General features: G+C 42.9%; 3 protein-coding genes across 3 annotated transcripts; all 3 read right to left on the bottom strand.

Annotated features, from left to right (window-relative positions):
* Window positions 1-224: 224 nt before the first annotated feature.
* Window positions 225-2531, bottom strand: LOC141992675 (protocadherin gamma-B2-like). Its single transcript, XM_074962009.1, has one exon. It carries the CDS (start codon window positions 2529-2531, stop codon window positions 225-227), a length of 2307 nt encoding a protein of 768 aa, XP_074818110.1.
* A 5195-nt stretch (window positions 2532-7726) lies between these two features.
* LOC141992117 (protocadherin gamma-A10-like) lies at window positions 7727-10372 on the bottom strand. Its single transcript, XM_074960793.1, has one exon. The coding sequence runs from the start codon at window positions 10361-10363 to the stop codon at window positions 7727-7729; it is 2637 nt and encodes an 878-aa protein (XP_074816894.1). The 5' UTR covers window positions 10364-10372.
* A 1447-nt stretch (window positions 10373-11819) lies between these two features.
* On the bottom strand, window positions 11820-14168 carry LOC141992674 (protocadherin gamma-B5-like). The gene has a single exon (XM_074962007.1). The coding sequence runs from the start codon at window positions 14166-14168 to the stop codon at window positions 11820-11822; it is 2349 nt and encodes a 782-aa protein (XP_074818108.1).
* Window positions 14169-15296: the final 1128 nt, after the last annotated feature.

The raw sequence follows: 15296 nt of genomic DNA, 5'->3' as shown, positions 1-15296 counted from the left end.
TCTCTTTTCTGACCTTACGCAAGTTATTTTACTTCTTCATGCCCTGTAAGATGGGCACCTCCCGAACGGGGTACAGTGAAAACAAATTCATGAAATTGTGAGTGCCGGTAAATACTACAAAACAACAACAGTTTAACAAAGGTCTCCTATATTATTTAAGGAAGATTAGCCCTGTACAATTATGAAAACAAGCAATACATCTAAAAATTATATAAATCACGGAACTAGAAACTTACCACTTCAGCAGTCTCCGTTTCCGATGTTAAGACGCTACATCCGTTGTTCATAAGTAAGGTCCCAGAGTTCTCACTGCACAGAACATTCTCTGATATCTGCGCATTAGGTTTCAGGAAAGAAAATTCATTTTTCTTAGATTCTGAGGATAAACATAGCTGATAAGAATACGGCAAAGTACCATCTCCATAATTTGGTGGGAAAGTAGGAACAGTCTTGGAAAAAGGGTCACGACCAAAACACTGAAGTAATTTAGGTTTCCTTGACCTTTGCAATTTCATCACAGTGGCCAGGGTCACTGTCAGGAGGAACAAAAATGAGATCGAGGCTAAAGCCAGCACCAAGTAAAACTGTAAATCAGACTGAGAGGCCGAGTCACCCGATTGGTCGCTCATTTCCGGAAGAGCCTCTTGGAAGTTCTCGGCAAACACCAGGTTGAGAGTCACTGTGGCGGACAGAGGCGGCTGCCCGTTGTCCTTCACCAGGGTGACCAGCCTGTGCTTCACAGCATCTCTGTCCGCAAAGGCGCGGGCTGTCCGGATCTCCCCGCTCTGCAGCCCCATGCTGAAGAGCGACGGGTCCGTGGCCTGGAGCAGATGGTAGGAGAGCCAGGCATTGTGTCCCGAGTCAGCATCCACCGCTACCACCTTAGTCACCAGATAACCTGCCTCGGCCGAGCGAGGCACCATCTCGAACAAGGCGGAGCCATCGGCTCCGAGGGAAGGGTACAGGATGCGAGGGGCGTTATCATTCTGATCCACAATAAACACCCTGACGGTGACATTGCTGCTGAGAGGCGGGGACCCGCCGTCTTGGGCCTTCACTTGCATCTCAAACTCCCGGAATTGCTCGTAGTCGAAGGAGCGCTGCGCATAGATCGCTCCGGTCTGGGAGTTAATGGAGATGTAGGAGGAGAGAGGCACCTCTTGGAGGTTGCTGCTCAGGATGGAGTAAGTGACTCGGGCGTTCCGGTCCAGATCCCGGTCTGACGCTTTTACACTGAAAATAGAGGCCCCCGAGGGATTGTTCTCTGGCACATAGGCGGTGTAGGAAGGTTTCTCAAAGACAGGCGCGTTGTCATTGATATCTGAGATCTGCAACAGGATGGTTTTCTGGGTGGAGAGGCGGGGAGAGCCGTTGTCTGTGGCGGTGATTGTGATATTGTACTCCGGGGTCCTTTCCCTGTCCAGGGTGCTGTCTGTGAGGAGCTTGTAATAATTATTAGTAGATGAAGTAATTTTAAATGGAAAATTATCTTGAATGCGACAGGTGACGTCTCCATTTTCTCCATCATCGCGGTCACGAGCTTTGATGAGAGCTATCACTGTTCCGGGAAGTGAGTCTTCGGGAATGGGACTGGATACGGATGTCAGTGTCACTTCGGGGGCGTTGTCGTTCTCATCGAGAATTTCTATTTGAACTTTGGAGTGGGCAGTCAGACTTCCCCCGTCCCTGGCTTCCACGCCTATCGTGTAGCTATTTTTTTCTTCAAAGTCCAAAATATCTTTTGCTGTAATCTTTCCATTACTGGCATCCAAATCGAACAGCTGCTGCACTCTCTGCGGTATGTTGCTGAAATAATATGTTATTCTGGCATTTGTACCTTCATCTGCATCAGTCGCTTTCACCTGAAGCACTAAGGTTCCCTTCGGAAGGTTTTCTCTCATGCTGACTTTGTAGATCTTTTCAGTGAATATAGGGGGGTTGTCATTGGCATCAATAATGTTAATCTTAATCGGAACTGTCCCCGTTTTGACTGGCTCTCCCCCATCCACAGAGGACAAGATTAAATTAAGAGACCTTTCTTTTTCTCGATCCAAAGGTTTCTCTAACACTAATTCTGCATATTTGTTGCCGTCCGGATTTTCCTTCAGTTCCAAAACAAAATATGGATTTGGACTAAGATGGTAACTCTGCAGTGAGTTGACTCCAACATCGGGATCTTGCGCAGGTTCTAGCGGAAATCGCGCACCAGGCTGTGCTAATTCATTAATTTCTAAATCGATATTATTTTTAAAGAACCGCGGTGTATTATCATTAATGTCCTGGATTGCGATGTTCACGTGGAAAATATTTAAAGGGTTTTCAACCACAGCTTCTAAATTTAAGACACAAAGGGGTGTCTCCCCGCATAGTTTCTCCCGGTCTAGCCTGTAATTTACATACAGGTTGCCATGTTCCTCATTTAAAGTGAAATATTTATTTTCCGAATGCACGCGGAGCTTTCGCAGCGGCAATTCTCTCACATTCAGCCCCAAATCCTTGGCGAGGTTCCCCACAAGGGACCCTTTGGCCATTTCCTCAGGAATCGAATAACGGATCTGCTCCGAGAACGCCCGGCAGAACAAAGAGAATAACAACAGTATTTGCAGTCTCACTGCTCCGGCTGTCAGTCTGTGTCTGGTTTCCATCTCAGTCACTCTCAGCGCCTTTGCTTCCTTTCCCGGTGTATTTTGAATAGATATTCCGGACCAATTTCCACTCAGATTGTAAGAATCCTGAGTAATAAAGCATAAATAAAATCCATTCTCCTGCTTAATTTTACCTCAGAAATCCGATACCGCGGAAGGCCTTCTTTGGGCAGAAACACCGTCCCTCTGCTCTCCTTCATCCGAGATCTGCACTGAGTAACAGTACAATCGCTTTGCAGTGGGCTCTGGTGTACCTCCGGCAGCAGCCCTTGCTCCGCATTGGCCAACAGCGGCACTCTGCGTTTTAGTAAGAGAATTGCAATGCTAAATGACTTCCATCTTGAGAGGGGAAATCACAGGAGCCCGAAATAGGAGGAAGTGTAATTTCTTTCTTCCACATGACTAATTTTGGAGGGTAAAAGATTATAAAGCGGTAGACAACTAGTCCTCAAGACAGGTGTTTTGAGAAAGAAGTAAAACTGAATGAGTTAGATTCACTGTGGAAAGGTGCAAAGTTACGCTTTGTTTTTGGATTACAATATATCTGCCTCAGAGAAATCAAAGGGTTGATTCAATATAATAGAAGTAATTGACTGGAGGATTAATATGACATTAAATAGATTGTCAGTATTATAATTAATTTTATATAAGACACCACAGTTCCCTAACAACCAAGTTCTGAGAGATCTTCTGTGGACCTTCTGTTATTTACAAAAGAGATAACATAATATTTCATCTATAGAGAACAAAGAAAGTCAACCATTTTCGACGCTGAAAAAGCATGGCACGCTTCCATGATAAGACTAAACAGTTTTCAACTCCCTTTTCAGGATTAAAACATAGGTGCAAAACTCTTGCCCATTTTGGATTTTTGTTTAAAATAATCTATGAACGGTTTTATGATTTAAGCATTGGGCCTTGAGTCTAGAGATCTGGGTTCTCTTCTTAGTTCTGCCACAGAATTCCTGTGCATAACATCTTGAAAGTCACTTAGGCCAATTTTTTCAACTTTGTGTGCTTCAAGTAAGGTAATTAAATGCATAATTATAAATATATGTAAGTGACTTGATGTTCAGGGATGTGGAACATGTTTTCTAATTGACTTTACTGGGATTTTTGTTTACTACTAACTCTTGAAACAGACCACTTATTTAAGTGTTTAAATTTAGGTGCCTAATTTTAAGCATGGAGATTTGAAAAAGAAATTGGCCCAAATCTCTTTGTGCTTGACCTTCAACATATTTAAAATTGTGATAATAAAATCTTATTAAATAGACAGGATTGTTGGGAAACTAATATTCATTGTAATTTTAATGTCCTTGGGGGCTGATCTAAAACCAACTGATGGCAGAGGAGAAACACTCCCGTTGATTTCTGTAAGCAAAGATCAAACCCTTGGTTGGACAGCATTATACAATTGTGAAGCATAACCATGATGTTCCAATGAGAGCAATCCATCATAAAGAGAATAAGGCATTAGGATCATTTAAGGTAAGGATTTTTTACTCTCAGGTGATTGAATAGTTATAATTCTGGTCAGGTTCCCAATAGCACACCTCCTGAGGTGCAAATGGAATGATTTACAGGAGAATAATTCATAATCTCATCAGTGATGAAGTACCCAGTACAGCCCACATCACTGAGACCTGGCTGAATGACACCCGTTCTAGCCCACCTCATCCTCCTAGGATACTAGGTGTATCACAGACCTAGACAACTCAAGACGGCAGGCAACACTGCATTCATCTTCTCATCAAACATCAAATCCAAAACAGTAAGACAAAATTCAAATTAATTCATCTGACAATAGAAATCAGAGCCAAAGCTAACATAGCTTTTATGCTTATTTAAACACCATGACTGACTAAAGGATTCATAAAGGAGCTCACTGATACCTTTTCAGTTATGGTGGTGACATACCCCAGCTTGTCATCCTGGGAGATTTCAACATACATAGTTAAAAGGCTGCAAATGCAAAAGCCCCAAAATTCACCTCCTCTCTTGCCTCTTTAGGACTTTCACTGGTAATCTCTTGTCCAGCTTATGCAGATGGTCAAACCCTGGACCTGATCTTCAGCCTAGATGTCAAGATCAAGGACACCAAAACCCAACCACTGTCTTGGATAGACCATCACCTAATTACAGCAGTGGTCAGAGATCTTCCAGCTCTCAAGCAACGAGACAAGTGATCCTGATTTGGCCATGAAGACACATGGACCCCAAGAAATCCCAAAGGCTGCTAAAGGACAACAGCATTCCACCCACAGAATGAGAAGAGGAGGACGTAGTGAATCGTTATCATTGTACATGAGCCTTGATCATTGACCAAATGGTCCCCAAATGGCCACTTCCTCTCCACGGCCCACACAGAATTCCTGGATTTTCTGACATTCTGCACTGGATGAAGAAAGAGGGATGGCAAATTAAGTGCTAATGGTGGGAAACAGAAGCTGATACACAGAGGATGAAATGTAATAAGTTCCTCAAACCCTATACTGAGACTTTATTACAGGCCAAAATAACCCTCCTATTAGCCTCCACTGAGGATGCCAAGTCCCACCATAAGGAGCTACCCAGAGTGGTAAACCAGTTCCTTAATCCTTAATTACTACAACCTGCATCAGAACCGAGTACCAAGCCCTGCAAAGAGCTATCATCCTACTTCACTAAGAAGTTCATGCACATTCAGAAAACCTTTTCAAGTAGCCTGGATCCACTCTACCTATACTCACCAATCAACAGACCATATGCATTCCCGGAATTCAGTGCATTCACTCATCAAGAAGTTAAGGACACTCTAGAAAAGTCCCAACCCAAGACTTGTGAATCAGATCCATACCCTTCCTGACTTGTGAAAGAGTCATGAGCACCTGGTGCCACTCATGACAGAAATAGCCAATGCCACATTCAGAGAAGGAATCTACCGGTCTTCCTTCAAACATGCAGTCGTCTAACCAACATCAAAGAAACCCACCCTGGATACATCAGTTCTAGCCATCTACCACCCAAAGTAAAACCTCCCATTCCTGAGTAAACTCACAGAATAGCTACCCAAAGGCCAACTACAATATTATCTAACTAACGTTAATATTCTAGACCTAGCACAATCAGATTCAGACCAGGAGATGGAACGGATATGGATTGAGTGGCACTGATGGATAATTTCCTTCTGTCAATGGATAAAAGGCAGGCATCCATTCTCATCCTCTTGGACAAGTAGCACTTTCTATCGTCTCTGGTTAACTAGGAGACTGCCCCATCCTGTCAGATGATGACCTGACCTCAGTTATTCTCTTGACTGGTCTACAGCTATGTGATATGCCTGGCATAAATCCTTCAGTGTTAAGGAAATTCCATAGTATAGAGCACTGTAGTGCATCTTTTCAGCAACACAGGATACCAATAGCACTTCAGACCTGTCCTCTACTCTCTACCCTGGCTTCCCATACAAGAATTGAATAAAGTTTAAGATATCCGCCGTATTCAAAGCACTGTATGGCCTTGGGCCTAGGATATCAAAAAGATTGCCTAAAGATGCGGAATGAACATCTTGGTGGACAATTTTGTTTTTCTGGCAAAAAGCAACTCTTTACCATAAGGGTAAATCTTGTCTGTATGGGAGACCAAACTTTCTTGGGGCTAGTCCAAGACTTTAAGAACTAAGGACCCTAACAAACCTCACCACCTTCCACTCCAAGTGTAAGGTACATTTCTTTAATCTTGCCTTCTTTAACAGATAACAAAGATAGCTATAAGTCATCTCACTTAATACACTATTGGAAAGAGCTCAAATACTGTGGTGATGAGTGCAGTATAAGAGCCTATATCAAATAGAATAGAAGAGAACTATTAAGTGTTCTAAATAGGAAACATCACAAGGAATTTCGAAAATATAACTTATAAACCCAATCTTCAAAGGACACCACCAGGATCCAACATAAGGCTCTGATAATTTGTTTTTGTATATGAGTCAGAGTTCACTGCATTAACACTGACCAAGGGATTTAATATAGTGACTCGTTAGCTCTCATTTCAAATATATAATCGTGACTATGTATGAGAACGTTTTCTCTAATAATAAAATTACTACAAAGTCATGCTATAACCTCCTTTATAAACGTTGAATCAAACCATTAAATGTTTCAAGGCCCAACGGTAATACACAAACAACAAAAATTATAGACATTATCGCATATTATAATGATGCCATATATGCTAGTTTCATAATTCTGCATTTCTGACATTTACATAATATTAATAGATACGGGTGGAATTTAAATGCATTTGGTTTAAAAATTGGATTAATCCGCTATAAGCTGATAGGTATATCTTCACCAAACAAGTAAGTAATCTACAAATAATTATAAAGTGATGATTATGTCCCGACTCAGCAAAGTATCTATATCAAGAGGGCTATTGACTTGTTTACATTTATACAGGTGCATGTCTTAAGGTGCGTGCTGAATGGGTGCTTATATAACGCGCTGTATAAAAAAATGTCCATAACTTTCAAACGTGAAAGGCCAGACTATTGGGAACATGTATATCAATAGGGAAATAAAATTAAAAGAACATGAGATAAATTAAAGGACAAAACTATGATTGTACGAGTGATTAAATTATATTATGCAAAAAAATAAGGTAGTCCTTTTACTACGTTAAATTTAAGAGGTTCACGGTCTTCAAATCAAACTGTCTTCTAATAAAATTGAAGTACTGTATACACTGACATTTCTGTACTGTCCCAAGTTGGTAACAGATATATGAAGATACAGGAAGATAACCTGGTTTCAAACAAACAGTAAAAGGGTTTAATTTCACCGAAAAAAGAGAAACAAAGTGCCTTTTAAAAAGAAAAGGTAAATGATTTAAAATTAATATATCGAAAGTCACACATATCCTAATGCCCCGAGAGCCAACCCTTGCAACACAGAAGACACGGTTCACTGTTGTCTTCAGTGGGGCCTGGCATTACCTCCTTTCCTCCTCTCACAAACAAACATAAAGCATCATTTTCCTCTACATTGCCAGAGAAACTAACAATATATACTTTCGACCCACAGAACGAAGACACAATAACCTTAGCTCACCTGAACAGAGGTCCGATCCCCGTTACTAATGCTTACATCCTCAATAACTAGAATAGGATCCTTTATCTCACAAGTTTGCTCACTACTCAGAGTATTTGAATAGTTTGTTTTGGAGAAGTTGAATTGGCTCTTTCTGGAGTCCGTGGTTAGAGAAACCTCATGTGAGTAGGAATGAAGAAAAGCTCTGACTCCATCGATCCCCACAAACTGCGAGACGGGAACTCCACTGAAAGTCACACTCGAGGAGTCAAACAGCTGCGAGTTTCTCCACCTGCGGAGCCTCAGGGCCAGTAACACTAGGATAAAGGTAAAGAACAAGCAAGAAACGGAAGCCACAGCGATCACCAAATACAAGGTGAGGCTGGACTGGGGGTCTGCAGGAGCTGAGAGGCTGCTTAAATCGGAGAGGATTTCGGGGATGCTGTCAGCCACCACCACCGTGACAGTGGCCGTGGCAGAGAGAGGGGGCTGCCCATTGTCCTTCACCAAAACCACCAGACTTTGCTTGAGCGCATCTTTGTCTACAAAGGAGCGGGCTGTCCTGATCTCGCCGCTGTGGAGTCCCACAGAGAAGAGTCCCGGCTCTGTAGCCTTCAGCAGCTGGTAGGAGAGCCAGGCGTTCTGCCCGGAGTCTGCATCCACCGCCACCACCTTAGTGACCAGGTAACCCGGCTCGGAGGAGCGAGGGGCCAACTCCACTCCCGTGGAGCCATCGGTGGGAAAGGAGGGGTGTAAGATGTGCGGGCTGTTGTCATTCTGATCCAGTATAAAGAAAGTGACGGAGACATTACTGCTGAGAGGTGGGGAACCCCCATCCTGAGCCTGCACTTGGAACCGAATCTCCCGGAACTGTTCATAATCGAAGGAGCGCAGAGCGTAGAGAGCCCCAGTCTCGGAGTTAATGGAGATGAAGGAGGAGAGCGGAGCTTCCTGGATCTGAGTTCCAGTAATGGAGTAAGTGATTCGGGAGTTGTCCTCCAAGTCGTAGTCATTTGCCTTTACAGAGCAAACGGAAGCTCCTTTAACATTGTTTTCTCTGACGTACGAAGTATAGGAAGTCTGGTTAAATATAGGAGGATTGTCATTTTCGTCTGAAACTTGTAGAAAGATGGAAGTAACTGAAGACAAGGGAGGAGTCCCTTGATCTGTGGCTGTAATTGTTACATTGTAATTCGATGCCTGCTCCCTGTCCAGGGTTCTGTCAATCACCAAACTGTAATAATTATCTAATAATTTCTTCAGCCGGAAGGGGAGGTTGCTGGGTATGGAGCACATGACTTCCCCGTTCTCTCCGGAATCTAGATCTTGCACATTTAAAAGGGCGATCACAGTCCCGGCGGGAGAGTCCTCAGGGATGGAGTTGACGAGAGATGTGATTGTTAATTCTGGAGCGTTGTCATTCACATCGCTAACAACGATCAGTATTTTCGATCTGTCGAAAAGGCCTCCCCCGTCATGGGCTTGCACCTCGATTTCATATAATGTGGATTCCTCAAAGTCCAAGTTCCCCACGACTGTTACTTCTCCAGTCCTAGAATCCAAGTGGAATATTTGGGAACCTTTCTCCACGATTGTTCTGAATGAGTATTTTAACTCTTTGTTGACTCCTTCATCCAGATCCGTGGCTTTTACTGATACCACCGTGGAACCTTTCGGCACATTTTCCAAAACCCTCGCTCTATAGATAGCCTCAGTGAAAACTGGCGCGTTGTCATTTGCATCAAGAACAATAACGCGGATTTGCGCAGTGCCGGACCTGACTGGATCTCCCCCGTCAGTGGCTGTGAGGATTAGATCGTGAACAGCTTGTTCTTCCCGGTCTAGAGACTTTTCCAGCACCAGTTCGGCATATTTCACATCATTGGTTCTAGTTTGCACATCCAGAGAGAAATGCCTGTTATCGCTCAGTTGATATATCTGGATAGAATTAATTCCCACATCTGGATCCTGAGACTGCTGCAGGGAAATCCGGGTCCCCACTGCTGTTGTCTCGCTGATTTTTAACTCTAATTTCTCTGATTGGAAGCCTGGAGCATTGTCATTAATATCTGTGATTTCAACTTCAACTGGAAAAAGCTTCGCTTTATCCTCACGAAGAACCTCAAACTTTACCAAACATATCTCTATCCGGCCACAGATCTCCTCTCTGTCTATTCTGTCTGTGGTGTATAAATGGCCACTCTTAACATTCAAAGCAAAATACTGATTCCTACCTCTGGCAACAATGCGGACACTGCGGTCTGAGAGCTCTTTTATATCCAGTCCCAAATCCTTTGTTATATTCCCCACGAAAGAACCTGTGTGCGTTTCCTCCGGGATCGAATAGCGAATCTGACCAGAAACCGCCTCCCAAACGGGAACCAATAAAAAACAAAACAGTGCTCGCCGTTTGCAGTCCCGGAGACTTTGTATATTCTCCATTTTTCTCTGGATGTATATAGTGCTCTGATGCCCAGTCAAGTATGGATTTTCTTTTAGCCGTAGTCCTGTTTTCGCCGTCACTGATGTTAAAGTTAAGCCTGTTTCATAGATATTTCTCTGTGAAATTCCTCTAAGTAAGTGTGAGTCTGATCTCTGTGTTCTGTGCTGTGTAGCTGCGGGCGGGGCTGGCTGGATCTCTTTTTCCATTCCTCTGCCTGATTGGTGAACAGCGGCTCTCAGAGTCTCAACCAATAATTGCAATTTAAAAAAAAAATCCAACACCTTTCTATCTATTAATTAATCTTTTCCCACGACTATTTATTTATAGTTACTTCCTCTATTTAAAATGTATACACTTACCAATACACCTATTTGAGTTTTACATGGAATTACGTTAAGTAAATAGTCCTTGATAAGCAATTATTTAAGTAGAGTTCGTTGTGCTAAAGGAACACAGATGTACTATTTATTTCCCAGACTAGAGGGTGATACCACAGTTGTATTTGCCTGAATAAAATACAGCTCTGTGTATACATTTGTCAGGGGCTCACAAAGATATTTTAATGGAAAAATATTGTATATGTTTACACATAGTAATGCAATTTATATATCAGAACATAAGAGTGTTTCTCACTCCTCTTAAACAGAGACTTCCTCTTTCACGATGGCATAGACTGATCATTGCTGCACGTTGAGGGATATTTTAAATCTCACCAATTAATTTTCAGTAAACACAATTGTTAACAAGGAATGAGGACAGAATACCAGCTGTATATTGTCATCTGTCATGGGAAAATAGACAGTTACTAAAATTGCTCTGGCTAATATCCCGTAGGTATTGTGATACAGCACTAAGTAAGCTGGTATGATATTCCTGATTATTAGTTTGTGGTGACCTAATAGATACCCAAAGTGGTTATGTTTTCTGTCTACTAATGCAGAATCACCACCAGAGAGGGAAAGTGGTTTAGAGAGTTCTATATAGAAAAAAGAGAGAAAATTATTGGCCAATATCTCATCGACTCCTGCAGAATTAACAACTATATGAAAGTATATCCAGGCAATGTTTTACATTTAATTTCTAGTTTAGTTTAACTTTTCTATTGGAAGAATATTTGGTTTTGAATATGACATACTTCTGTGCTACTTACTTATTTTTAATTAAAGTGGAAAACTTATAGACAGCAACACGTAGGTCCTTCATGACATCATTTGGAAGTAACAATTGGCTCCACGTACTGTTACACTCTTTGCTTTGAAACTGTATTGAAGTTCCCTGCCAACTTTGGACTGTAGCATATTGGTAAATGTAATTTTTAAAATGTCAAATGTTATAATCCTTCGAATAGTCTATCACTGACTGACGTCTTTCCTTCAAAACTTCAAACAGGATGATGAGAGTAGCATTTTCACATTCCATAAATCTCAGGTAAGACAGTTACTGCTACAAAATGTATATCAGCAACTCGCAATAATACCAGAACTTTGGACACTTTGCTCCATTCAATAGGCACTAACCACCGGTTGATACCAAACATTTAGTACACCGAAGAGAAATAACGCACACATATAAAAATATAATTAATCTAAAAACCTTTTAGTTCACGTGATTATACATATTAATGAATAGCATTTTTCATTGTCTGAATAATTTAATTAAAAATCAGAGAAGCGACACCTTAACTAACGCGATAATGCAAAAACTCACCTTGAGAAGAGTTTCGGATCCGGATTTGGGTGCTTCAGAACCACAATTATTCACAAGTAAAATCCCAGAGTTGTCATTGCAAAGGATATTCTCAGATGTAATGTTATGGTCACTACTTTTAAGCAAGTTAAATCCATTTTGCCCGCAGTCTGTAGCCAAACACAAATTATAGGAATACGGCAAGGTCCCGTCTTTGTAATCTGGTAGGAATGTGGGATCGGCCTTGGAATAAAGAGCAGGCCTGACATACTGAAGAATAGAGGAACCTTTTGAACTTCTAACTTTCATGGCTATCACCACTATAATTGTAATTAGAAATAAAAATGAGATCAGGGCTAAAGCCAACACCAAGTAGAACTGTAAATCAGACTGAGGTGCCGAGTCACCCGATTGGTCGCTCATTTCCGGAAGAGCCTCTTGGAAGTTCTCGGCAAACACCAGGTTGAGAGTCACTGTGGCGGACAGAGGCGGCTGCCCGTTGTCCTTCACCAGGGTGACCAGCCTGTGCTTCACAGCATCTCTGTCCGCAAAGACGCGGGCTGTCCGGATCTCCCCGCTCTGCAGCCCCATGCTGAAGAGCGACGGGTCCGTGGCCTGGAGCAGGTGGTAGGAGAGCCAGGCATTGTGTCCCGAGTCAGCATCCACCGCTACCACCTTAGTCACCAGATAACCTGCCTCGGCCGAGCGAGGCACCATCTCGAACAAGGCGGAGCCATCGGCTCCGAGGGAAGGGTACAGGATGCGAGGGGCGTTATCATTCTGATCCACAATAAACACCCTGACGGTGACATTGCTGCTGAGAGGCGGGGACCCGCCGTCTTGGGCCTTCACTTGCATCTCAAACTCCCGGAATTGCTCGTAGTCGAAGGAGCGCTGCGCATAGATCGCTCCGGTCTGGGAGTTAATGGAGATGTAGGAGGAGAGAGGCAGCTTCTCCAGGTTGCTGCTCAGGATGGAGTAAGTGACTTGGGCGTTCCGGTCCAGATCCCGGTCTGAGGCTTTTACACTGAAAATAGAGGCCCCCGAGGGATTGTTCTCTGACACATAGGCGGTGTAGGAAGGTTTCTCAAAGACAGGGGCGTTGTCATTGATATCCGAGATCTGCAACAGGACGGTTTTCTGGGTGGAGAGGGGGGGGGTGCCTTTGTCTGTGGCGGTGATTGTGATATTGTACTCCTGGGTCCTCTCCCTGTCCAGGGTGCTGTCTGTGAGGAGTTTGTAGTAGTTATTAGAGGAGGATATTATTTTAAACGGCAAATTATCTTGAATGCGACAGGTGACTTCTCCATTTCCTCCATCGTCTAGGTCACGGGCTTTCATCAGAGCTATCACTGTCCCGGGCACTGAGTCTTCTGGAATTGGACTGGACAAGGATGTGAGTGTCATTTCGGGAGTATTGTCGTTCTCATCTAGAATTTCTATATGAACTTTGCAGTGGTCAGTGAGACCTCCCCCATCCCTCGCTTCTACACCCATTATATAACTATTTGTTTCTTCAAAATCCAGAAATCCTTTTGTTGTGATTATTCCGTTACCAGAATCTAAACTTAACAGATGTCTTGCACTCTGCGGTACGTTGTTGAAAGCATATGTTATTTTTGCATATGTACCTTCATCTTCATCAGTAGCTTTAACCTGGAGCACTAAAGAGCCCTTTGGTAGATTTTCCTTCAGGTTGACTTTGTAGATCTCTTCAGTGAATACAGGGGGGTTGTCATTAGCGTCAGTAACAGTTATTTTAATCTGAGCTGTTCCAGTTCTGACTGGATCTCCCCCATCCACCGCCGTCAGGATCAAGTGATGGGAACTCTGCTTCTCTCGATCCAAAGGTTTCTCTAACACCAATTCTGCCTGCTTTTTTCCATCTGGATTTTCCTTCAATTTCAAGATAAAATACAGATTTGGACTGAGCTGGTAACCCCGCAGGGAATTGGCTCCAACATCGGTATCTTGCGCAGGTTCTAGAGGAAATCGCGCACCAGGTTGTGCTAATTCATTAATTTCTAAATCAATATTATTTTTAGTAAACCGCGGTGCATTATCATTAATGTCCTGGATTGCGACATTCACGTGGAAAACATTCAAAGGGTTTTCAACCACAGCTTCTAAATTTAGGAAACAAACCGGGGATGTCCCACATATCTCCTCCCGGTTTATCCTGTTGTTCACATAGAGATTGCCATTTTCCCCATTCACACTGAAGTATGGCTTTTCCGAATTGACATGCAGCTTTCGTTGAGGCAGCTTTCTGCCATTTAACCCCAAATCCTTGGCTAGATTCCCCACAAGGGAACCTTTGGCCATTTCCTCAGGAATCAGATAAAGAATCTGCTCCGATACCGCCCGGCAGAACAAAGAGAGTAAGAAGGAAAACAACAGTACCTGCCTTGTGACTGCCTGGCCGGGCTCTCTGTGTCTGGTTTCCATATCAGGCACTCTCGGCTCTGTGTTTCCTTGCCTCTTTTATTCTGAATCGATTCTCCGTTCCAAATTTCCCTCGGCTTGTCAGAATCCTCGTGGGTCGGAAATGAAATATAAATGAAAGATATTCCCCTACTAGAGTATAGCAATCCGAGAGGATTTGTTTTTTTCCGCGACACTGTGTCTCTCTGCTGCGTTTCTTCAGAGATCTGAACAGTGCAATAGGTTTGGCTCCGTCCAATAGGTCCCCGGCTGCAGCCCTAGCTCCGCATTGGCCGACAGCGGCACTCTGAGTCTTAGTGAGGGAACTGCAGGCGAAATGCTCACATCTGGAGACGGAAATACGCAAGACCCCACAATATAGCGAAGCATAAATTGTTTCATAAGCTAATTTTTGAGAGTTAAAAAATCATCAAGATCTGGAGACTCCGCAGACCAGGTAAATTTATAATGAACCAACTCCGAAGGTAAAATTCTCATCGGAATGTTGCAAATTTAGTTTTCCTTTCCTTTAAGAGTACAACCGACTTCTTTAACCTCTTGATATAAAATACAGTATGTGTCTGTTGGTGTACTAAAGTGCCATTGCATGCATTTTCAGCGTTATAAGTAATCTCAGGTAAGGCAGTTTAGTTACCTCATATCCTCATTCGGTTAGATTATTTGTAAATTTCTGTTGTTGCCATGGGCGATAACATGATTTTCATCGATAGAGCGCAGAGAACGTTAATTATGTTGGAGGCTGAATACGGAATTTATTAAGTAAATTCAAAGTATGCTTCTCTGAAAATCTCTTACTCAAAACCCTTTGTTCACGGCTAGATGTATCCATTCTTATTTTATTTCTAAAATAATCTTCCGGTATGTGTATGAACGAGGCCTGGGACGTAAAGTGTAATCCTGTCCTCACAGAGGTCAACAGCAAATCTTTCATTGCTTCAGTGGTGTCAGGATTTCTCCCTTGAGAAACAGTTCCCTTCCCAGCTCCGACACAAAACTCCTAGGCAGGGG

The sequence above is a fragment of the Natator depressus genome, chromosome 8, assembly GCF_965152275.1.
Source record: "Natator depressus isolate rNatDep1 chromosome 8, rNatDep2.hap1, whole genome shotgun sequence".
Lineage (NCBI taxonomy): Eukaryota > Metazoa > Chordata > Testudines > Cheloniidae > Natator > Natator depressus.
The sequence above is the reverse complement of the archived record's forward strand: the minus strand, read 5'-3'. Positions and strand labels throughout refer to the sequence as shown.